This window comes from Melitaea cinxia, chromosome 19 (assembly GCF_905220565.1).
Source record: "Melitaea cinxia chromosome 19, ilMelCinx1.1, whole genome shotgun sequence".
NCBI classification, from domain to species: Eukaryota; Metazoa; Arthropoda; class Insecta; order Lepidoptera; family Nymphalidae; genus Melitaea; species Melitaea cinxia.
Genome location: NC_059412.1, coordinates 15,001,761 through 15,029,118, shown reverse-complemented (window position 1 = coordinate 15,029,118; position 27,358 = coordinate 15,001,761). Strand labels below are relative to the sequence as shown.

At 35.9% G+C, this 27,358-nt stretch overlaps 1 protein-coding gene across 1 annotated transcript in view; it reads left to right on the top strand.

Annotated features, from left to right (window-relative positions):
* LOC123662810 (neuropeptides capa receptor-like) overlaps nucleotides 1-27,358 on the top strand; it is an 86,304-nt gene that overhangs the window by 41,777 nt on the left and 17,169 nt on the right. Inside the window, exons 3-4 of the mRNA XM_045597606.1 lie at nucleotides 18,489-18,688; nucleotides 26,450-26,597. Of these exons, the coding sequence (XP_045453562.1) occupies nucleotides 18,489-18,688; nucleotides 26,450-26,597 (348 nt within the window). The remainder of the gene's footprint in view (nucleotides 1-18,488; nucleotides 18,689-26,449; nucleotides 26,598-27,358) is intronic.

Genomic DNA, 27,358 nt, shown 5'->3' with positions numbered 1-27,358 from the left:
CCAGAAAGGACAAACTAAACGACATTTTCAAGTACAAATTATGTATTAATTGTTTAAGGCAGGGTCACTCCTTAGTCGAATGTCGATTAGGGCCATGCAAAATATGCAAGAAACAACATAATACTTTATTACATCCAGTTGACACGCCAAAGGTCAACAGTGCCTCTAGTGAGGTCTCTGAAACCATAGCAAATTTTTCAAACAAAAATTCAAATAAAGTTTTATTGACTACTGCCCAAGTATACATTTTGAATCCAATCACTAAAGAGCCTCTTAAGGTACGGGCCTTGTTGGATTCAGGCAGTCAGTCATCCTTCATTTCAAAATCTCTTCAACAGAAACTTGCAATTCATTCAAATCCAATTTCTACTAATGTTATTGGTATCGGTCACTCAGATAACCAAACAAAAGAAAGCTGTGTGATCCAATTAAAATCCATTTGCAATAATTATAAGACTAAATTAAATTGTCTTGTGCTTGATAGGCTGATTGGGAATCTGCCTAAGGCACCTATAAATATACAACAATTGAACATACCATCGCACTTGCATTTAGCTGACCCCGATTTCAATCAGCCAGCTCCTATTGATATACTAATAGGAGCCGATCTTTTCTGGCAACTTTTGAAAAACGAACGTATTTCTTTAGGTGCAAACAAGCCTACATTACAATATTCCAGTTTCGGTTGGTTGATTGGTGGTCCTATTTCATATCAAGCTAAACAAGTATTTTGCAATAATTCAGTTATCAATGATAACCTCCCAAAGAAAAACAAAATTAACAATTTACTAACAAAATTTAGGAAGCTAGAAAAGCTTCACAACAAAACAATTCTAAGCGAAAAGGAATTAGCCTGTGAGAACCACTTTCGGTCTCACACTTCACGGCTTCCTTCTGGCAGGTCTAGTGTCAGGCTTCCATTACGCAATTCACCTGATTGTCTAGGTGAAACATATAACTTAGCAAAAAGGCGATTATTAAATTTAGAAAAACGTTTCAAAAAATATACTTCATTAAAATCTCAATACATACAGTTCATGAGAGAATATCAAAGTTTAGGCCAGCAGAGATCTATTCCAATAGCAAATGCAATTTTGTAGGAGCGGCAAGAGAGCTCAGTAAATTCACCGATATACAAAACATCGCGTTAACTGAATTTACAGCTCAGCATACATCAAATTTAACTTTATACTGTCTTACGCTCCTCACTTCGGCGACATATGGGAGGCCGGTGTGACCGGTAAAACATCATATCAACAATACATCACGCAAACAAACATATATAAACGAGTCATGGGAGTTCTCATTTAATTTTTGAAGAAATTTTAACTTTTAAGGCAATTCTAACTTTGTTTGCACAAGTGGAGGCTATTCTGAATAGTCGTCCCTTGCGCCCATTATCCATGTTCCCTTGACGATTCCCTTTTCCTTTCCCCAGGGCACTTCTTAATCGGAAGACTACTAAATGAGCTGCCGGCTCGCGCCTTGGAGAATGAAAGGGAGCCACAATTAAAACGCTACGCACGTCTCAAGCAAATCATACAACAAAATGAAGACAAGCAAGACAAGGCTAAAGGTTGGAGACCTGCCACCTTTATATTGGAGTACTGGACGCCAGTAGCCAGACTATATCCGGGGCCAGACGGGAGCTCTCGCGTTCGGCCCACTACAGGCTGTTATCGCCGCCCTCTGGTTCGCCACCCCCCCTTACTCAACGATCAAGACACAAAGTTGAAGAATATTGATTCTTCAACGGGGGGAGTATGTTAAGGAACGTCTCACATCTTGCGTTGCAACTCTTGGTTCACATCGTGTGGTCCGCACTTAATTTACCGGTCATCGGTGTGAAGTGTTTATAAACTGTGAGTGTAATAGACAATCAGTGATGTGACAGAACGTTGTGTATATAAGACAGTGATTTGACATTTGAACTTCTTTCCCATATTTCTTCTCGTCGTACGAAGTGTTTGCATAATAATGTAATTTTGTAATACAGCAATCTATTCTCTTCAATCTTTCATTTTCTCCATTTAAACAAACAACAATGCAATAAATACAAGCAACAAACAATACAACGAAACAATATTCAATGTACAGTTTTGACTTTCCTACCATTTTATTATACCTATGTATAGATAATAATTTTTTTGAATATTGTAATTTATAATTCACAACTTAAAAACTAAATATTTACTTATAGTTACGGTATAAACCATGTGCGCGTGGAATGGTGTCAAGAATGCTGGCAGCATCATCATCATCATCATCAGTTCAGCCTAATACAGTCCACTGCTGGACATAGGCCTCCACAACTTCGCATAACAATGGAGTGGACTCATGTGTTTTGCCCATAGTCACCATGCTGGGCAGGCAGATTGGTGACCGCAGGACTAGCTTCGTCGCACCAAAGACGCTATTGCCCGTTTTCGGCCTGTGTATTTCAAAGCCAGCAGTTGGATAATTATCCCGCCATCAGTCGCAGCTGGCAGCATGTCTTCGTTGAATCGCTATGCCGATTCTTTGGGCAAAAAAAGGCATCGGGCCTCTTGTCACCAAAGGAGACACTGACGAGGAATTATCTCTTTTAGTATAATTATATCTTATTCGCTTTCTTTCAGATTGACAGGTACATAGGAGATAAAAAAATACAATTATTGTTTAGTGTCTTAATATTTTTTTATAATATAAATTATTATTAAAGATAAGAGCTGAAATAGTTTCATTTTTAGTTTTATTATAGGAAGGTATGGATTAATTATGGTTATCTCCGCTGGTTATCGTATGGATCATATACTAGTTAAGCAGTACAATGCCTAATTCTACGATGTTTTTATATTTTGCACTTTTTACGCGGTGTTAATAATTGTGTTTGCTCAGAAACCGACTTCAATTACATCGACAAGCAATACAACGTAGGTAGACGAAAAAATAGTCAAGTAAATACGTATTATTAAATATAGCTCTAAAAGTACTTGTCAGATCATTGAAATAGACAAACATTCATTGATATCGGTTAAGCCAGTCAAAAGTTCTGATGTAACTGTTCTGATCTAAATTAAACAAAAATACAATCGAATTAAGAACGTCCTCCTTTTTTGGAAGTCAGTTAAAAGCTGAGAATATTGAACAAGTGGAAGCATTTGAATTTTAAAATTCGTATTACATTTTCAATTTCAATTATTTTAAGCTATAAAGTGCACTTTGCATGTTGTGTGTCTCCGGACCCTTGACAAAGGCGAAAATCCTACTAAGGGTAGTTGAGTGTGAAGGGTTTTTTTTAAGTATTGGTTATATTTTTAGATCTATACTAATATTATAAAGAGGTAAAGTTTATAACTTTGTTTGTATGTAGGGGGTAATCTTCGCTAATACTGATCCGATCATGAAAATTCTTTCACTAACAGAAAGCTAGATTATTCAGGAGTGATATAGGCTATATTTTATTGTTATTGAAAAAAAAAACGGTGAAAAGTAATAGTATATGTAAATCAAGTCGGAGATGTGCGAGCGAGGTGAAAACTTTACTATATATTAACATTACAAAAATAACGCCCAACGCAGTGAGTAAGGGTCGGTTAGTATTATATATTATGACATATGAGTATTTCCCGTTAAGTGACCAAACTAGAAGCTTCAAAAGTTTCACAAAAAGCATTTGTAAGTTATGTGAGCGAGATTAAAAAAGTTTCATGAAAAAAGTTTAGTAGATTAGAGTGAACGACAAGTAAACAGTTAAAACAACATATTTCTGGATTTTCTAGTAAACGATACAAAATGTTAAAATAGTCAAAATACGATTTATTTGGTTTTTCAATGTTGGATACATCGATACAAAGTACTAAAATTAGTAGATACAAATAATTATAAAATATATTTAATATTTTTTTTATACAGCAAACAAGCGTACGGCTCACCCAATGGTAAGCGATTACCGTAGCTTATAGACGCCTGCAACACCAGAAGCATCGCAAGCGCGTTGCCGACCCTATCCCCAATTCCCCCCAGGAGCAACTTTCAACTAACTTTGTGCATTGTATTCGTATTTCTTAATAATATAATAATAGTTGTTTTGAATACACTATTTTTATTTAGTACTAGCTGTGCCCTCGACTTCGTCCGCGTGGAATTTAACAAAGTAGTTCTTGTTCAGGTCGCAGAGTTATAAAATAAATAAATTTCTCAAATAAAAGTAGCCAAGTTACTTTTTACTACATCAGCTATCTACCAGTGACTCATCACTCACTTCAGCCTATCGCAGTCCACTGCTGGACATAGGCCTCCCCAAGTTCGCGCCAGACATCCCGGTCTTCCGCAATCCTCATCCAGCCGACACCGGCAATCTTACGTATATCGTCGGTCCAACGGGCCGGAGGACGTCCCACACTGCGTTTGCCAAGACGCGGTCTCCACTCTAGGATCCGTCTACTCCAACGGCCATCGGTCCTGCGACACAAATGACCAGCCCACTGCCACTTCAACTTGCTAATTCTGTAGGCTACGTCCGTTACTTTCGTTCTCTCGCGGATAGTCTCATTTCTAATCCTATCTTTAAGAGAAACCCCAAGCATAGCCCGTTCCATTGCACGTTGAGCGACCCTAAACTTGTGGACCAGTCTACCAGTGAATGTCCCGTCAAAATCGATCTAGCCGTTTCAGAGATTAGCCGCAACAAACAGACAGACAGACAGACAAAACTTAAAAAAAATGTTATTTTGGTATCTGTATCTACCGTTTATACATCCATATGCATTTAGTCAAAAGTTGTTGATTCATTAGATCGCTTATCATTTCATTCGATTCGCAGTGATTTATTTCATTTTTAGATGAAATCTCATTAAATGCAATATGGATTATTTCTTAGTTTGTAAAAGTTCTTTAAAAGTAATGACGTCATAATATTGTATGTTATTACGCTTCAACTTGTTATATCCTACTGCTGGACATAGGCCACTATTTTTTTTGCACGCTGCAACGGGCTGTACGGCAGTAACGATCGCTATCAGGTGTACATGATAACAACCGGGACCAACGGCTTAACGTGCTCTCCGAGACACGGTGTGGAGACCCACAAGGACTGCACAAATACCCAGACTATGGCAAAACCTCTGTATGACCAATACAAATGTTTGTAATGTCGAACTCACAACCGCCAGCGCAATAGTCACAAGCCAGTGCTGCGACCGTTGCGCCAACGCGTCGTCATGACGTCGTAATATTTTATTTTATTTTATATTATAACCCCTACTAATGTTATAAATGTGAATATAAGTTTGTTACGCTTTCACGTGAAAACTACTCAATCGATCATCATGAAACTTTGTACACATATTCTTGGAGGTATTAGAAGTACCTCCAAGTATTAGAAGTAATATAGGATACTTTTTATTTAAAAAAATGCAATGCGAGCGAAGCCGCGGGTAAAAGCTAGTATTAAACATATTTTTTACAAAACGTTATTATGAAATAGATTCAGAAACATATGCACCGAAACTCTAGTGCAGGAAAATTCTATGAAAATAAATTTAACTTGTTAAATGGAATTGTTTTTTATACAGTGCAGTGGCGTAAATAGTCTCAAAGTACAGCATTTCTAACATTCAGGTGCCGATAAAGTATTGTATTTGAGACGTAATCGCGTGCTACACAGTGGGCAAATTCAATGCTTATTCACCTTACCACCTAAAGCCGCGCTTGGTAACATTATATTGTTTAACATTTTAAGTACCTGGGTGACCGAGCTCAGCTCGGTATTTTTAGTAAATCGTGAAGGATTAGTTGTAGAAGAGAGAGTTAAAATGATACGCTGCCGGTTTGGATGAAGTCTTTTTTTTTTCGGGGATAATTTCGTCGTTCATGAAAAGTTTTTAATAATTCTTTTTTTGTTGGAAAGGAGATATCCTTGGTGTGGTACCATGATAAGGAAACCAGGATCTGATGATGGGATCCCAGAGAAATCGAGGGAAAATCTCGAAAATCCGCATAACTTTTTACTGGGTGTATCGATTTTGATGATTTTTAACTTAAGCGAAAGTCGATGTTTATCATGTGGTCACATTTCATTGAGATCTGATTACAACTGTTGGAGTAATCTTTGATAATGCGTATTTCTTGACAACTTTTTCGTCCACCTACGTTGTACTACTTGTCGATGTAATTGAAGTCGGTTTTTTTCGTTTGCCAGCAAGCACAATTATTTATAATGAATAAACGCACGAAAGGCAATTTATAAAATAAAAATAAAAAATGACGATAAATTAAAAATTGATACAAATTAGACAATTACAAGATTGAGAGTAATTGCTTCTCAAAAACTGATAGGCGCTCCAATAAATCGTGTTTTTTGGAAATCATATTTAAATACGAATTACATATTTATAAAATATGAATAATTTTTTTAACGGGGATTTGAACCAAGATCTTCTCAGTTGATCCCGACCGGCCGATTTCCTACTGAGCTGTTATAACTTTATTGACAGTTGCGAAATTTACCTTCGTATTCTAACGATATTTTTTCAATCCCTAAAAACAGAGATGAAACGACATTTTCTAAAAATGAATCCTAGCTAGATGGATTTATCTCCCCCGAAACATCCTATATACTAAATTTTATGAAAAGCATTGGAGCCGTTTCCGAGATTCAGATTATATATATATACAATAATTGCTCGTTTAATAGTATTAGATAGATTAAGATGTGAAAAACAAGTATTAACGGTACGGTAAGTACTCGGCATTAAGCTACAGTACCAGTCTACTTAGGAGTCCAGATTAGTATAGTCGTTGACATAGAAGTACTATATTAGAAACCGTAAACAAAAAAAAAAAAAAAAAATAAAAAAAAAATAAGTTGAAAAAAATTAAAGAAAAATCAAATTAGGTGTTATATTTAATTCTGTCTCAACAAGCATGTTAACCTTTTATCCTTCGCGCTTCGTCTGTCTGAAAAGATTTCGAGTGTGAGTGTTAAAATTACCCTGTTTTGTCTTTAGACTTGTGAAGAATTAAATTACCGTATATAATGAAACGTATGGAGTTGTCATTTATCTACGTCAACTTGTTACATAAGTGTTTGAGAATTTTAGAACTGAAAACTAACCGCAAAATACAAACTGTGGAAGACGGTTTTTGGTTAATAGTATGTGTTACGTGTGAAGTAACCCTTTAACACGGAAAAATTGAAAGCTTTCATTATGTACGCCTGATTTAATTGAGAAGTAAAAATAAATAATATTTACTAAGTATATGTGTTTTTAAGTGTCTTCGGTGCGACAAAGCCAGCCCTGTGGTCACAAGCCCGCCTGCCCAACGTGGTGACTATGGGCAAAACACATGAGTTCGCACAATAACGTCTGGCGCGAACTTGGGAAGGCCTATGTCCAGCAGTGGACTACGATAGGCTGAAGTGATGAGTGATAAACTAATTGTGTTTGCCTGGAAACGAATAAAAAATCGACTTCAAATACATCATAGGTTGACGAAAATATAGTCAAGTAAATACGCATTGTTGGAGATAGCTCAAAAAATACTTGTCAGATCTCAATGAAATTTAAATGGGATCACATGACATACCACGATCCATCCCGTCAAAAGTTCTGAGGTAGCGCACATGACAAAATAGAGATGAATTGAGAACCTACTTCTTTTTTGAAGTAGGTTAAAATACCGAATCTTATAAATATTTAATTCTATTTAACACTATCTTAACAAGAACATTAAACCCTATTTCAAGCCTTACATTTATGTGGCACATACAAATAATAGTTTGTTGGAAAATATTATACCTCACTTGTAAAAGTTAGTTAACAGACAGTTTGACTAGTCTGTTAGCGCAGTTTGTCGCGTTTTCTGCTCCGGGGGTTGTGGGTTTAATTCCCACTGCGAGTCTTGATGAATATATAATTATTTATTTATGTATTATTTATATGCATGTTTATCGAAAAAAAAAAAAAAAATTGTAGCTATACTAGTCGTCGCTTACCTTAGAAACAGACAACCGTGTGTGTATGTTGTAGAATATGTCTATGACTACGACTACGTCTATCTAGTTAACAAAAATTCAGTCACAAAAAGACCAAGGAATCTCGAATCCTATACTAAAACTCAGAATGTATAATCTTTCAATTAATTTTAAGCTGACTTACATACTTACCGCATTGGAGCAGCGTGGTGGATTAAGCTCTGATCCTTCTCCTACATGGGGAAAGAGGCCTATTCCCAGTAGTGGGATGTTGCAGGCTGAAGCATTACAAATATTTTTTTTAATGTCACTAGGTCGGCAAACAAGCGTACGGCTCACCTGATGGTAAGCGATTACCGTAGCTTATAGATGCCTGCAACACCAGAAGCATCGCAAGCGCGTTGCCGACCCAATCCCCAATCCCCCCAGGAGCTTAATGCATTATATTTATCCAAAGGGATGATAAACATAAACAAAATGTTAGACTAAGCTAAATATTTAACAAAGAGAACTTTCAGTACACAATATGTTTCAATTAAATTGATTATTCAAAATATGAACATTAATTCCAGACTTCAGACTTCGCTAATGGCCAAAGCTATTGTTCTAAGGCTATTAGTATAGGTTAATTTTGTTCGACCTGGGCGGAGCGCAATGAACTATTATTAAGGTATAAAGTTCAAGAACTGTATTATACGGGAATTAAAATCATTTTTAATCAACGTCGAAAAAGGAGAAGTTCTCGATTTGACTGTATTTTTGTAGCGAAAATTTCTTTTGCTACGTTGGGCACTTTTTTGTAGGAGAATATCTTATGGTCGCGTCACCGACATGCTCATGATGTCACGCGTAGCGGCCGTGTGTTGTGCGTGTTAGAAGCTCTTTTGATGGGTGAAATCTCGTGCCTTGCGTCACCGACATGCAAATTTTAATATTAAAAGTTCTGAATTTTCACTTCTATCGCCAGTCTCTATATCTGCCATTTTTGTTATTTGTGTTACCTCGTAACTATATACTGGGATAATCAATTGTGTAGACTCTTTTTTTTTATCAGACGCTGGTGCCGTGTGCTTGTATTTAATTGTGGTTGAGATCTGATAATTATATTTCGAGTACTAATAATGAGTATTTTATCGATTGTATTACCGACTCCGGTATTCCGGTACTCCGTAATTGAAGTAGGTTTTTTCGTTTGCGAGCGTTGCACAATTACTTTGTTTGCTGTTGTTTAAGAATGCAGATGTAAGCTGTATATCTGAAGAACTGTTCAATAGGATGCATGGATTGATTGAAAGATGTTATATAACAACAACGACGACAACAACAACAACAACGACAGCAACAACAGCAACAACAACAACGATAGCAGCCACAATAACAACAACAACAAAAAATACTATTTACTGCACACCAAAAAAAAACTTACAAGCTCAGAGCAAAAATGCTTACGACAAAAATGTACAAGAAGTGGTTTCATAGCCAAAGTATCAATCTCTTCATACATGAAATAAAACGATGTGTTTGATTGCAACTACTTTATTTGTTATTGATATGGTCTTCAGTATTACTTTATTTTATTTATTTATTTTTATAAATAGCGCATTTCGAAGATCATCACCAGAACAGTTTTCAAAGATTGTTAACACATAATGAGTACATGGCGTAGATGCGCCTTACGAAACCATGCAAACTCAAATTAATTAGTGAGATTACAGAGAGTGTGAAAATCATTCAATTTACACCAGAATTGCAATAAAAAGGAGTTAGAACACAATCTAGGCGATAAACATTGGCGGATTTTTTGGTTACAAACATTTTCATATTCTTTTGCGAATGGATTTCATTTCTCCCAGCTGCATTTGATATTTAGAAACAAACAGGAAAAAAACTTGTAACGTACGTTTTCCGATTGTTCGGTAATCGATAATCGGTAGCCAACTTCGCGGAAGGGTGGCACGAGAAATCGACCTGATAATTCTGCACGTGAGTTAAGGATAGGTTTAGTTTCTTCCGGAATATTAACGCCAAATGTGGAATAGGCATATCTGAAAGTAATTTTTTGTTATATCGTTAAATTTCAAGAATTTGAATACTTTATTTAAATACGGTCTTTGTTATCATTTGTCTAGATTTGACACTAATGTAATTTACAATGGCTCCTGCATTAGTATTTTCATGAACTACTTTAAACATTTCATACGAGGTCTGGTAACTCCTACAATCATCGAAAAACTGTACAATGAAGAATCGTAATTGATTCCTACGAGAAACGTGCTCAAAGAATAAAATCTTTAATACAAAAATTAATAAAAATATTGCATATATTATTTATCGTTGTGTCCATTTGTTATAAGTATTCTTTGACGGTTCGCAGGAAAGTGGACATAAGGTGCCAATCAAACCACTTATTGCAAATTCATGCGACGTTTCGATCCTTTATTGGACCATCATCAGGTATCTAACATACATATGGTTTGGTTTTCTTTGGTTTGTTCTTGTATGGATTAATTAGTTGTACAGCTTTCTTCAGTGTTTGTATGTATTTTAGATGCCTGATGATGGTCCAATAAAGGATCGAAACGTCGCATGAATTTGCAATTAGTGGTTTGATTGGCACCTTATGTCCACTTTCCTGCGAACCGTCAAAGAATATTGCATATATATTATTTGATGGCGAGGGCGTATATTTGTAAATTCTTTACTCAACAATACCCTTTGTGTCTTTACTGTCCCTCGTTCCGACAATTGTGTGCCCAGCTCGCATTATTAAAATGGATTTATTTATGAATTCAGATTAAGGATTAAAAATAATGGTAAATAAATTTGAAGTTTATATTAAAATGATAAAGGTAAAAAAAGCTTATCCATGTAGGAGAAAAATTGGAGCTTAATCGACCACGCACGGAATTGATGATAACAACTGGAACCGAGAGCTTAACGTGCTCCCCGAATCACGGTGGGGGATCCCATAAGGCCAGACATCCAAACTTGAAAGAAATGTTTGTACAAATACAAATAGCCTAGAGAGCCTGGACTTATTATTATGAACCTGGACTTATAATTACGTTCCGTTACGACTTATGAGATATATTATATATAAATCACAAAATTCGCCTTTTTTGTCGTGTCTACAATAATGGTCATGCGATAAATCTCTTTTACAAAAAATATTTCATGTACAGATATGACATGTTGTGATCACCTGTACTTAAAAGAACATTGACATCCTATTCTATGCTCATGTGTAACAAATTATTATTAGTGTTCCTGTTGGTGAGTAAGGTAACCAGAGCTCCTGGAGGGGGGGGGGGGGGTTTGGGTCGGCAACGCGCTTACGATGCTTCTGGTGTTGCAGGTGTCTATAAGCTACGGTAATCTCTTACCATCAGGTGAGCCGTACGCTTGTTTGCCGACCTAGTGATACAAAAAAAAATCTATCTTTTGTTGGTTATCCTTTAATAAATAAATAAATTAATATTTTGGACGTATTGTACTAAAATGATAAATTAGGATCACTAGAAGTTGAGATTTACAGACTAGCTATTGACAACAGCATACATGGTTAGGTATCTTAAATTATAGTCAGTTTAAACTTATGTGCTAATCTATTATAATTAAACAAAAAGTATTTGCTCAATAAGCATTTCGAAACATTCAACGGTTTCCAAAGTGAACAAGAACCAGTGGACTTTCCGAAAACACATGCAACATAAAGACATACGTTTAGACTGCAATAACTATTCTATTTGGTTTGGTTTACTGTTCTATAACTCAAATTAATGGTATATAGCCTATAAAAAATATAATTATAGACCATAAAACAAAATTATAAATAGTTTTATATAAAATCTGTATAAAAGTAATAATATATAATATACATACATCATACAGCGTTAGGTGACGGCAACGACTTCCTGGCTACATGGGCGATATAAGCATAATAGTGGTTTAAAAAGGCTTGTAGTGCGATGGTATAGTATGTGAAGTTCTCATCCACAATTGTAAAAGGAGGATCCTCCGACCAGACAGGTCATTGTGTCTGACGGGCTAACACCCCAACGTTTGACGCCCCAACATTTGTTATCGGGTTCTTGTATATGTACCCAATCACTTTGAGAATTCTGATAGCACGATGTAGCATTCGTCAGTTTTTCTCTAATTACGTAGTTAGTATGCTGCGCGATAGATGTCGCCACAGGCTGAAAAAATGAGAAGAAATTCGCAATAGGAGCTGGACTTTAGACAGGCACGAGAAACCAGGAGGATGTATAAATACAAAACGCTGTCAGAGGTAATTAGGTGACAAAGAATTGAATAAAATATTATAAAGGATACAGAGAATTCGAGCATCCCTTCAAAGTCGAATAAGAGTGACTTGAATCAGCTCAAAACTTATCGACGTGGTTAAATTTACTAAGTTCGAATCCGAAAGACACAATGTCTTAATTAAGCATATTGTTCTGGTAACTCAATTGATTTGATTTTTTTTGAGAGTTATATATTTTAGAATGTGAACTTTATTGACTGTTTGTTTTTTTGTAAGACTAGGGTGGCAAAAAGACGACCTAAGTGATAATAAATGGTGTTCGTAGCGTATAGACACCTGCACCATTAGAAACAATTAACAATGTGAGGTAACTTGTTAAAATGAGGGTACAGCAGGACATATCATGCTCATAATCTGGAGCAGCTCGACTGGGGAAATACCTCAACCTTATAGACGATCACAGCTAAATAATACAGCTTTCACATATAGAGATTAGTTACAGAAATTCTCTGTCAATATATATATTAATGTGTGCTGTGTGGCTACGGCACTAAAGAATTGAGCCACCCCCTCTCTTTCCCTGGGTGTCGTAAGAGGCGACTAAGGGATAACAAGGTTCCACAACCACCTTGAAACTTAAGAAGCCGACCGATGGCGGGATAACCATCCAACTGCTGGCTTTGAAATACACAGGCCGAAGACGGGCAGCAGCGTCTTCGGTGCGACAAAGCCAGCCCTGCGGTCACCAACCCGGCTGCCCAGCGTGGTGACTATGGCAAAAACACATGAGTTCACGCCATTTTTGGCGCGAGCTTGTGGAGGCCTATGTCCAGCAGTGGAATGCGAAAGGTTGATGTGTTATATAAAGATATTTCCACAGGCTTATAAAGCCCGTGCTTTTGTTATTCCAATTTTTATCTTTGTTAGTAATCGTTACTTGGTACACTACTGCGGCTTACATTAAGAAAACCATTTATTCTATTTTAGTGTCCCTAATTGTCACTAATGCAGACGTGAGTCCACCGACCAAAATTACGATATCTTATATGCAAAAAGATATAGATGAGATATAGATTAGAAAAAGATAGAATTAGATAATTTAGAATTTTTTTTTATATTGTTATGTAATGTGAAATGTAATTTTATGTAATATTCAAATAAAATTTTAATTTCTTCTTCGAAAACAACCCGAATAATTTGTTTAATTATTTGTTGAACTTCTATTTTAATGTACCTATTATTACTGTTTGGTTTCCGATTAATTTTGTAACTTTTGAAAACAATTCGATGTGTACCTGTAGCGAGGTTAATTTATTTCAAATAACTATTTACTAATTCAGCTTGTAACATCTCACTGCGAGGCCTCTTTCCCCATGTAAGAGAAGGATCGGAGCTTAATCCACCACGCTGCTCCACTGCGGGTTAGCGGATATGTTCCTACTATGAGTAACGATCGCTATCAAGTATTACAATAACAACCGGGACCGGCGGCTTAACGTGCTATTTGAGGCATGGTATGGAGACCCACAAGGACAGACATCCAAACCGGAAAGGAATATGTAAACAGATAAAAATATCCATCCCGAGCGAGAATCAAACTCACAAACTGTCGGTGTATACACGATTACACGCACCACTACACCAGAACGGTTGTTGTAACTATTTCCATTCCTTTATTGATTTCCTCTATTGATTCATCTTATTTTATTTTTTAACCGACTTAAAAAAAGGAGGAGGTTACTCAAAACAACCGTGTGATGATATATATATATATATATATATATATATATATATATATATATATATATATATATAATGTATGTTCGGGGATAACTTCGTCGTTTATGAAAAGATTTTGGTGATTCTTTTTTTGTTAGAAAGGAGATATCCCTGGTGTGGTACCATGATAAGGGAACCAGGATCTGATGATGGGATCCCAGAGAAATCGAGGGAAAGGGGGAGGGGGGGGATTTTTAATTAAATCGAAAGCCGATGTTTATCATGTGGTCACATTCAAATTTCATCGAGATCTGATTACAAATTTTGGAGTAATCTTTGATAATGCGTATTTACTTGTTTATTTTTTCGTCTACCTACGCTGTATTACTTGTCGATATAATTGAAGTCGGTTTTTCTTCGTTTTTCTGCAAACACAATTATTATATTGTTTGTCTTCGTAAATAAATATATTTAATAAAGCTACCTACGCTCGAAAGATTTTTACTATGTTATTATTATACTTATGATTATAGTTTCTTATCAAACGTTTTCTTAAGTTTAACAGACTTGGAACCATAACCAAAATAATAAAGAATCATTGTAAAATATTTGTTTTTACAAATGCTTAAATATATTATTATTTCATAATGAATGCAAGATGTCGTCGGGTATTTTATTCGTATGAAAATACGAGTATATCCCATTTTACGAGGTAAAAAGTAGCCTCGGGTCATTCCAGGATACAAACTATAGGAGAGCCAAATTCATCAACTTGCAACTTTTCACTTAATTCTGTTTTCATAATATTAATATTTTTTACGTTATATTAAGGAAATTATTATCGCTATCTTGGCACTAGTATCAGTCATAGAAATTTCTAGCTGCGTCTCGCAATTTTTGCCACTTTTATTCCAATCTCGTGGGAATGTGATAAAATGGGCCAAGTTTCATTTTAACCACTTCAGTAGGATTTTCGTGGAATAGTGTAATATATAGAAATCTTTATTTATATATAAAAATATCTACTAATCCATTTTCATCTCGCATTTATATTACTGGAATTAAACTTTATACAAAATGCAAGTTTCACGATTCCCTGTTTGACTGAAAAGGTCAGGACAGAGAACGCATTTTTAAGTTAAAAGTAAGCTTTTTGCTTTAACTTTATAATTTCATTTTAAATGTGTAAAATAATTAGAGTACAATCGTCAAATGTCTTCTCTGACAAAGAGGCTTAGTCAAAGGAAAGGAAGCATCCTTGCTTACAGAATATTATCGAAATGAATCCACCATTTTGTCAAAAAGTTAATAAATACATTAATTAAGAATTGACATCAGAGTGCCTAGTGCGGGTTTTATTCACAGAAACATGAGAGAAACGCGTTTATACGTGAAGATTATTTTGCATGGGAATTTAAACAGTGCAGCCTTGACGATAAAGAATAGTATACGATACAATCGATACAGAGTCATCTAGCGGCAAACACGAGAACTAGATTGAAATGCCAAATTTCCCATACAAATTGAAGTTAAAATTTACGCCCGTTATTGCGAGACGGATTAAACAAAACTCGCACTAGGCACTCTGTAGCCGTGGTCGTTTGTTTTCAAAACAGAAATATTTAAATCATTGCCAATTTATTGTTATATTTCGATTCGAACAAATTCCATGTTGAAATACCTTGTAACATAAATCAAAACAAGTTTGGCATCCGCCTCTACCTCCTTAAGGAAATGGAATATAAATCTTGTGGAATGAGTTTCTATTGTAACTAATTACGTATTTTACAGTTACGTCACGTGCTTAGGACATCAATTATTTAAGATTTATTAGATGAAAGATTTATCAATTCTTATCTGTAGACTTTTGTTGTGAATCGTGAACTGAGGTAGGGCACAGCAGGCCTGTGCAAAATATGGACCAGCTCGATTGGGGAAGTACCCTGACCTTACAAAAGATCACAGCTAAATAATACTGTTTTCAAGCAGTTCTGTGTTCCTGTTGGTAAGTAATGTGACCAGAGCTCCTGGGGGGATTTGGGGATGGAGTTGGCAACGCGCTTGCGATGCTTCTGTTGTGTTGCAAGCGTCTATAAGCTACGGTAATCGCTTACCATCAGGTGAGCCGGACGCTTGTTTGCCGACCTAGTTGTATAAAAAAAAGTTTTATATATATATTTGTATTTTAGTACTTTGATCCGATGAATCCAACATCGAAGAACCAAATAAGTCGTATTTTGACTATTTTAATATTTTGTATCGTTTACTAGAAAATCCAGAGATACTCCCTGCTGTCTCCAATAATATATGAGTATACTCTAACATAAAGAAAGAGTACTATGTATGTATGTATGTTTGTATGTTTGTATGTATGTGTTTGTGTATGTATATGTTTATGTATATGTGTATGTATGTATATGTGTATGTATGTATGTATGTAAATAAGTAAATATATTCAAACGTTTATGTCTCAATTTGTACACCTACACTGACACAATACCATCTCCTCTGCCCCTAGGTTGCCTGGAAGAGATCGCTTTTTAGCGATAAGGCTGCCCTTTGTGCCTGATGATACTCTGTTTAAGTTCATAATATGTATTATTTCTGTTTTGGTGTACAATAAAGTGTATTGTTATTGTTACTATGCCCAGTTGTGGAATATTACGGGCTCAAACTATAATGCAATCTATTCGTTGCGTCTATTGTGTTAATTTTAAAAACATATAACTAAATAACGTTGGACCCGTCTGAAGCCTGTCATCTGAGACCTGTCATTAGTCAAATAAATGAATTATTCGTAAAGGTATGTAAACCGAATGAATAGTTACGACTTCATATTAAAATGTTGCACGATGTCGCATCCGCAGATGCGGGAGTGAACGAAGAAATTCTTAATTATTAAAATATGATTTATTTTGAAAATTTGAATATGAATTTATTTAAATCTATATATATTAATGCATGAACAAAAAAAAAAAAAAACATTTTACCCCTTTTTACAAAAATTGTGGGAACGGATGAGTATGAAATTTGCATAATTATAGTTTATATAGAGAGGGAATGCAGAATGCTAATATTATTTTTTAAATCATGCACAAAAAATACATTAAATAAAAAAAAAAACATTATGCATACTACCATTTATTTGACACACAAGCATATAAACCCATGTGTGTGTTGTTAAAGGTTGTGGTTAAATCATGGTCGAATTTCGACCACTTGGCGACCACTAGTATTAACAAATATTACATTTTACAGTATATCACGGCATTTCCTAAATTATTCACATCAAGTCTTATGTCTAAAGGTCGCCTGGAATAGATCGTTCTGTAGCGATAAGATCGCCTCTTGCATATTTATTTGTTATCCATATTTTCTTATTACTGTTGTACAAATTTATAAATAATATTTGTATTTGTATGTGTAACAACCGTTCTGGTGCAGTGGTGCGGGTAGTCGCCTAAAACACCGACGGTTTGCGGGTTCGAATCCCGCTCGGGATGGGTATCTATATTTGTACAAATATTCCTTTCCGGTTTGGATGTCTGTCCTTGTGGGTCTCCCCACCGCGCCTCAGGGAGCACGTTGAGCCGTCGGTCCCGGTTGTTATCATAAATACCCGATAGCGATCGTTACTCATAGTAGGGAACATATCCGCCAACCTGCAGTGGAGCAGGGTGGTGGATTAAGCTCCAATCCTTCTCTTATATGGAGAAAGAGGCCAACAGTGAGATGATACAGAATGACTGCAAGCATTTTTATGTAAGCCAATAAATGTGTCTTACAAATCATTGTAATATTGATCTAGTGTCTTCTGCATTGACTGATGATGTTGCTAGCTAACCAACCATTATATGAGCAATTTGAGCCTACATATAGTGTAAGCACGCCGTGATCTGTACCTGGCAGTATAATCACGTGCAAAATCCTTTACCGATTGACATCCTTTACCGCAGTGACGTCACAGCTATAATCACAAAAGCTGGAAGTATTTAGTTTCTGATAGTAAGAGCTCTGGACTAGAGACGATATTCATCCATCTACTTTATGGATAAAAATTATAATTCATCATCATCAGTTCAGCCCAATACAGTCCACTGCTGGACATAGGCCTCCTCAAGTTCGTTCGAAAATTATTTAAACTAATATTAATTTCTGGTTTGCATATCTGCCCTGGTGGGTCTCCCCACCTCGGAGACTACATTCAATCCACCACGACTTGCTATGCTGCGGGTTGGTGGATAAAGTCCCTAACATAATAAACGGGACCGACTGTTTAACGTGCCCGCTAAATCACTATCACTTTTTATGAAATTTTGTTTGCATATCAGGTAGGTTTGAGAATAAGCCAACATCTATTTTTCATACTCCTAAGTTATAAGGGGGGGGGGGATTAAGGGGATTAATAATATATATGGCAAAACAACATTTGCCTCAATCCTCAATTGAACTCATGACTCTGAAGCAGAAACAGGATTACTAACAAATGCGTCTATACCAGGCAAATAATAAACTATGTTACTTATTACATATTTTTGTTCGCAGAGCGTCCTATGTCTCCGTGTTAACAATTGTGGCGTTCACTCTTGAACGTTACCTCGCGATATGCCACCCTCTACACATCTACGCCGTAGCGGGTCTACGGCGGGCGCTACGAATAGTTCTCGCGTTGTGGGCGCTGTCTTTGTTAGCCGCTTCGCCCTTTGCCCACTACACAACTGTGAACTATCATGATTACCCACCTAGTAAGTAAACATTTACTTCTTTGTTACTTTGAGGTATTTTATGTGTTTCCAGATTCCTGAGACAGGAGTGAAACCTAGGACCGTTGAGTAAATAATCAATACATATAATAGAAATATAATAGGTCGCTGTCTGTACATTTAAGATATATAAGAAAAAATATTATTGGGATCTTTATCAACGCCAATAGCACCCAAAACAATGGTGGTTAGATTTTTGTCTGTTTGTCTGTGCGTTTGTGCACGCTAATCTCAGAAACAGCTTATCTGATTTAGATGTAGTTTTTAATAATATATTTTGGCAACCTTAGCTTAACATTTAATGTTTGTTTTATGTCAATCGGTTCATAAATAAAAAAGTTATGCCAATATAAAAAAAAATCACGTTGATTGTGTAAAGTCACTATCCCACGCGAACGAAGTCCCGAGCACAGCTAGTAATAAACGCCTCACATTCAACGACCCGCACTATAATTTACTCCTATGTCGGTCCGAAAACACACACAACACACAAGCACAAAAACCCAGACTGACAGATATTTCAAACATAAACATTCAAGTTTTCGATGTTCGAAACATTATCTCAATACTTTTGTTTATAAAGTCTTAAAGAATTAAAGTCTTTAAGAATTTCCTTTTTAAAATCATTGACACACACTTCAATTTTATTCATGTGTAAAATATTTATTTTGAACTACGAGATAGCACGTGTTAACGTAAAACGTTCACTGAAACTCAGGGCTGTCGCTTTCTATTATCTTGAGCTGGGACCAGTATTTTATTAGTTTTGATATATTTTTATTTTCTTGCTTATTTTCTGTTTTACTTTTCTTGTATGTACTTAACCGTGTTTTACTTGTTCAGAATAATGTATAATATGAGTTTTTATTTGATTTTATGTTTACCTAAAAAAAATATATACAGTTTTGAACATTCTCTCACCAATTTCTATATTATGTCATCGTGTCAGATCTATACTAATATTATAAAGTTGAAATCTTTGTTTGTTTGTTTAAACGCGTCAATTTCAGTCGAATTGAAAAATTGTTTTGGTTTTGGATAACACATTTACCGAAGATGTAGGCTATTTCTTCGAATGAATTCCTTTGAAACCGCGGAGCACAGTCAAGCTAGTCAGCTTCAAAGGGAATAGCTTAGCTCGTTTAATCGGGCGAAGCTGAGGATGAAAAGCTATAAATAAATAAATCTCCACCCTGTCCTGCACGACAAGGCGTTCGATGGTCACTTTACTCACCACAGAAACACTGCTTGAAAGCAGTATTATATAGTAGTTATCTTCTGTTAGGTCTTCCCCAGTCTTTCCCGGGAGGTATTTCCCCAGTCGGGGAATTCCCCTTAAGATTTTGAGCAGGATTTTTCCCACTACGCCCTACCTCGGTTAATTACCTCCGCTCAAACTAATGAATGCTAAATGAGCTTAAATGATTCATTTGAGCTAAGTCACTGGAATTTTTGTCCCGAATCCTGACATCATTATTTCGCAAGGAGAAATAAAAGTGAGAGTTATTTGAAAGTTATAATAAACGCATCGTAGGATTTAATTGTTTTTATTTATCTTAAAAATTAGAAAGAAAGATATTTCGAGTATTCTTATATAAACATTTGATTGTTGTAAATTAAGGAATAGGCATATTTTAAGATGGTAACCGAAAAGTATCAGAAACAACAAATTACGTACAAAATTACTTAATAATAGTTCATAAAAAAAACTATTACATAAAATTCACGTAACTCGAAATCAACAATGAAAAACAATTCGTAAACCTATCTTTGTATTTTCAAGAACGGAATCGAGCTGAAAGCCATTAATGCGTGTTTGTATAAAAGCAGACGTGATGAACGAAGCTGTTTCCTTTAATATCCCTGTATTTTTCCAGGAAAATAATGTGTTATGTTAGTAACATTCTAGTGTAATTTTGTAGAGCTTTGCTATTTCAAAATGTATTTCACTTATTAATATATATAATTTGTAGATTGATTTTGTTTCTAAATTTCAAATTTTTTCTTTCTTCTCTTTTCCCAAGAAGAGAAAGTAAGAGAACCGAATAGCAAAGAGTGCTGTGAATTATTTGATAACAATTTTTTTTTTATAACTAGGTCGGCAAACAAACAGCTCACCTGATGGTAAGCGACTACCGTAGCTTATAGACGTCTGCAACACTACAAGCATCGCCAGCGCGTTGCTGCCGACCCTACCCACAATCTCCCCAGGAGCTCTGGTCACCTTACTCACCACAGGAACACAACACAGCTTAAAAGCATTGAAAGCGTTTATCAAGCTATGATCTTCTGTAAGGTCGAGGTACTTTCCCGGTCGGGCTGCTCCAGATTTAAAGAAGAATAGTTCCTGCCATGCCATAGCTCAGTTAAAAGTATTCGCCTATAATTGGGAAGGCACTTTAATCGTCACTTGTAATTTATCTTTATTGTTTATTAGTGATTCAAAATAAAATAAGTAAATAGTCCTTTAACTGGGAGTGTGAGTCAAATTATGTCAAGTTTTATTTATTTGAGTAGTACACACTATTTGTGACCCCGCGTTGGCGCAACGGTTACAGCCATGGATTGTACCTGTTGCGCTGGCGGTTGCGGGTTCGATCCCCGCACATTTCAAACATTTGTGTTGGCCATACAGATGTTTGCCGTAGTCTGGGTGTTTGTGCAGTTCTTGTGGGTCTCCCCACCGTGCCTCGGAGAGCACGTTAAGCCGTCGGTCCCGGTTGTTATCATGTACACCTAATAGCGATCGTTACTCATAGTCGGGAATATATCCGCCAACCCGCATTGAAGCAGCGTGGTGGATTAAGCTCTGATCCTTCTCCTGCACGGGGAAAGAAGCCTATGTCCAATAGTGGGATATTACAGGCTGAAGCGAACACTATTTGTGAGTAATATTATGAGATTGTTTCATGACAGACAAAATTGTAGCTAAAAGCGCTGTAAAGCGTCACTCAGCATCACTAAATAACGTCATTGAGCCTCAAAGAGACCTCGTCTATGTCTTCAAGATTTTATATATATATCACTTTTTATATATCACTTTTTATATATCACTTTTTATATATCACTAGGTCGGCAAACAAGCGTACGGCTTACCTGATGGTAAGCGATTACCGTAGCTTATAGACGCCTGCAACACCAGAAGCATCGCAAGCGCGTTGCCAACCCAATCCCCAATCCCCCCAGGAGCTCTGGCCACCTTACTCACCAACAGGAACACAATACTGTTTGAAAACAGTATTATTTTGCTGTGATCTTCTGTAAGGTCGAGGTACTTCCCCAGTCGGGCTGCTCCATATTTTGAGCAGGGAATTCCTGCTGTGCCCTACCTCAGTTAGAGACTTAGAGTTATAATGGTAATTGTATAATATATAATGGTTTCGTCCTCGCATACGAATTGTCAAGGCTGTCACACATTAGTTGGCCTACTCAAGTCTCCGTATACGTCGAGTTCGTGTTTGAACAAGCTTTTGATCTTGACATACCGTCTTAGAATTTAAATCATAAATTAATTAGTCAAGTGTTATGTTAATTATTAATTGGATATGCATATATTACTTAGATTAGCAAAAGTTGAACGATGTTAAGCTTTTTATTTATAAGTTTGGTTGTTACGTAATTTTTGAATGCAGTTGCGAAAAATTGGAAGAGATAGAGTGAGAGAGTGAGAGAGAGAGACAGATAAATAGAAAACAGGAAGATAATAAAAGATCAAGAACTGTACAATTGATTTAAAAGAGACGAAGGAAAACTTAAAAAAATACCATTAAAATTAGTCATTACATTATTTTACAAATTTTGAATTTTATACATTTTGAATATTTTCTTTATTTACTCCGCATTTATTTCTAGTCATTTATAATTTATATACATTTATATAGCTTCGCTTCAGCCTGTAATATCCCACTACTGGGCATAGGCCTCTTTTCCCATGCAGGAGAAGGATCAGAGCTTAATCCACCACGCTGCTCCAATGCGGGTTGGCGGATATATTCCCTACTACGAGTAAGGATCGCTATCAAGTGTACATGATAACAACCGGAACCGACGGCTTAACGTGCTCTCCGAGGCACGGTGGGGAGACCCACTAGGACTGCACAAACACCCAGACCACGGCAAATAAGTGCATGGCCAATACAAATGTTTGTCATGAGCGGGGATCATTTATATAGCAAAATAATTGAATTATAAAAACGTGCGTGCGTAAAAAGAACACATGTCCAGCGCTAACGACAAAAACGTTGCCGTTTCATCCGTTAAAATGTTACCATCATGCGCTTAAAAAAGTTTCACTTCCAAAATATATACAATTTTTTTATTTCAATTCGACGTTTTAAACGCGACAGCCAAAGATAGCTTAGTATCCAATCGTGCGCTCTTTTATTTATTCTGTTCATTAATTCATCAAATCTATCATATTTCATTTTCTAAATTCACCGCAGCTCTAATTGATTGAATGACAATTAGTGACCAAGTATCAAGTCACTTAGTTACCACACCAGCCATGCGTGAGTGTCCTAAGTACCTTTGTGTTCTAATTTGTATTGTGTCTTCACAATGCCAAAGCCTCCATAGTGTTCTATCAATCGATCAAGTTCTAAGTTGATGACAAAATCTACATAGATGCAGTAGAATGAATAAATTACTTAACCTAATATTGATCTATAAAGAGTTATTTCGTTATTCATTCACTTCTGACATGTGTACTTTGTACGTAACGCAATTTTTTTTTTATATCCATCGTCTGCTCTCTACAGATTAGCCACTTTTGTACCTGTGTGTATTGTGTTATTCTTTCTTTGATTAGTTTTCAAGTGCAAAATAAAACTTGAATATTTGGTGTGATTCTAAAATAGTCTATGTATGCTTGGGTTATATGCTATTCTCATTTGTTTTCGATTTTCGACCCAGGATTAACCAACTGAAAGCCGTTGAGTAGGTTCCCACTTAGTACAAAATCCGCAAATGTGAAACTAACAAGTCAAAACATTTAAAACTAGCACTTAGGCCTCAGAACCCCAAACAATAACACCGAACTTGTTAATCAAATCAAAACACAATTATCCACTTATGAAACAGACAAGTATTATTCAGGTGAACAAGCGAGGCTTTAAATTAAACGGCTGATACAAGTAAAACATTTATTTTTAACCTATATAATTATATGCAATCATTATGTTTCTCAAACAACTGTTTTAAATTAACATCGACAGATATATTAAAATACACATAATCACAGATAACTAAAAAAACGCGTGTATTTCAGACCACACGACTAAAGTAAAACTTTTTTAGCTCCATGTGCTCGCACCTCTCTCTTTCTATCTTCACAACTTATATCTCCCTTTTCGTAACGCTATCGTCACGCATTCACCAGCTTACTGGCCAAGTCAAGCGTGCGTAAAAAAATTTTACTTCAAAAGCACTCGTCAGATATTGCTTAACTTTAAATAGAGCCATTCGACAACTGGTTGAGTCAAAATCAGTCATCTGTCATCACAGAAATCAGTACACCCATTACAAGTAATAAGTTGTGGTAACACGCATAAAACAATACATGAATAGCCCGTTGGCGCAGTTTGTAGTGACCATGCTTTCTGGTCCGAGGGTTGTGGATTAGCTTCCCACCCCGAGTCTGGGTGTAGTATAAATTTTTATTTATATATGTATTATTTATAAGTATATTTATCGAAAAAAAAAATATGTAGCTATATCAGCCGGCTGTTACCTATAACACAAGCATTAAGTTACTTACTTTAGGAACAGACGACCGTGTGTGTACTGTGTAGATATTTATTATTATAATACAATTGAATTGAGAAACTCCTGCTTTTTTGAAGCTGGTTAAAATATAGTCAAATAGAGAAATTATGTGGTGTCATGGGACACAAGGTAGGAACGAAGTTCCTTCGGATAGTATAGAAGCAACACAATTTTAAAAAAATGTTGAATTTGATATATATTTTCTAGTTCTTGATTTTTTTAATGTTGTTGATTGGTTATATATGGTATTGGAAGTATTTAGGAAATTTAGTATTTTAGAAAATGACAAATACACATAGGTATACGTCATAGTATACAGTCGTGTGACTGATATTACGTCACTTCCGTTATATATTTTTCTTACGGTTTTAGTATCACATTTTTTTCAGTTCGGTCGCCCAGCCAAATGTCAAGTCTGCCGTAAGGAACTTCGTTCCAAAAACTAGGGACGAGATAGGTTTAAAATTGAACTTAGGCTAGGTTAGTTTTAATCACTGAATGTAAATGTATATTCTGTATAGAGGCGTATATGTTGTATTCGGTAACAACGCAGGTAATCAAGTTTCAACCGTTAAAATCAATGCTATTCTGCATCTATTTACGAATTCTCGTTAGCGATAAATGGGCGTTTGGTGGTTTCATTAATGATTTGCGTACAAAAGGAAGTTTTGTTTAAAATTTATATCGAGATTAGCGAGTTATAAAATCTAAATTTATAAATAATAGCAAAAAGAAAAGGACCGGTCTGGTGTTGCAGAGCGTGTGTTGCGTAGACGCCAAAAACGCTGACGATCGCTCACTGGTCCAAATGACGGAGAGGATAGTTGAATAGTATGTACTCTTGTGGGTCTTTATTTATTTATTTATTCGGTACACCAACGATTGTTATAATTTTCCTTACATCTACAGTATAATATTTAAATTATTTGCGCTAATTGCACAATCAGTTACAGGTATACTCCACGTGCTTTTTTTATTATTATACATAAGAAAATTGGTTACAAACTAAATTTTATACTAAACACCAAGACTAATAATAATAATAAAAAAGACCAATTACAATGAAACTATGAAACAACCCCTCCAGACACCACCGCGACCCACCAGGCTTCTCAGACGCCCGACGCTCCGGATACTTTACAGCAACCACAATAATGTTGGGCATCCAAAAAACCACACAAAACTCCCACTACAAAGCCCCACTACAAAGGGTCTTCTTACAATGCCTCGGAATGCCAGCAATGGGATATTAAAAGCTGAATCAATCAAACATAAAGTTACTTTATACTTTATTGCACTCAAAAATACATATAGTAACATAAAATAATAGTAAGGTTTATGACAAAGGTGGACTTATCTCTGAAAGAGAGTTTTTTCCAGTCAACCCATGGTCATGAAGATGAAGAAGAAAGTGTAAGTTACGCACTAAAGGAATATAGAAAAGATAAGATGATTGGATTACGGAGTGTTTCTTTCAATTAACTTCGACGTATCTACTTACTTGTAAATCTACTTACTATTCTTTGGTCAGTTGAGAATCAAGTTTCGTTGTTTTATTTCATTTCCCGACGCCGCATATCTCAAGTTTCAGTAACACAAAACGCTATTTTAATTCAAAGTCTTCTAATCTAACAAAGTACTAAAATAAGTAACTAGAAAATTCTAAACATTTTTTTAATATCATATCAAAAATCGACCGTTCCAGCGGGGATCGAACCTGCAACTCCGACTGACCATGTCGGTGCTCTAGCCAATTAAGGCTATGGAACGATGTACCCGCTAGATCGAAATTTTTGAAATGATGATTTTATATTCGTTCTAAGCGACTATATGAAACTTTGAATAGTTACGACTCACTATAAACGGCGCCACGGTTCGCTTAGACCGAATATAAGTAACTAAAGTTTAAGTATGAGATAGAAAACGTGCTGGATGGTGCGACTGTCACCACCTTAAATGTCCCTTTGTTTCTGTTACTAGTGTCAGGGAACGCGTCCCTGGAGTCAGCGTTCTGCGCGATGCTGGAGCTGCCCTCTTGGTACATCTGCGAGCTGAGCAGCTTTTTCTTCTTCATTCTGCCTGGTCTGATCATCCTCTGCCTGTACGTGAGAATGGGCTTGCGCATCAGGTATGTCATGGGGTAGGTATCATGTTTTGTTTTTTTTTAATGGATTTTTGGAGGAAATTATACACGATATATGATATATGGTGGAGATAATTAATCGTTAAGTATTTTTAAATTATCTATTTTCCGGGAAATATTCTATATTTTTTCTTTTATAAGAACTTTCTCCTGACACACACACACACTGAAATCGGTCCAGCCGTTCAAGCGTAATGGCATGGCCAAGGGAAATAGGGATTAAATAGGGATTCATATATATATATATATATATATATATATACTAGTTGACCCCGCAAACGCTGTTTTGTCATATATTTTATTAACCCTCTTAACCCCCCCCTTATAACTTAGGGGTATGAAAAATAGATGTTGTTCGATTCTCAGACCTACCCAATATGCACACAAAATTTCATCAGAATCGGTCAAGCCGTTTCGGAGAAGTTTAACTACAAACACCGCGACACGAGATTTTTATATATTAGATATGATTTAAGATTTTTATGGTTTTCGCGCGAACTTCAGAATAATTCAAATCTAACAGCGCATTTACAGTAATTCTCTGGGGAAATAATAATTTCCATTTTGAAAATGAGTTTTCAACTAATAACATTAATTAAAACTTTTTCCGTAATCGTATTGACAGTGATGGCTATGTTAGTCACGAACGACGAACTTTAGACGAACGCCAGGCTATATTTAATTCGTAATTAAAAAGTTTATTTTTGATTTAAAAAATGCACCAACGATGTTTAAAAAGTAATTTT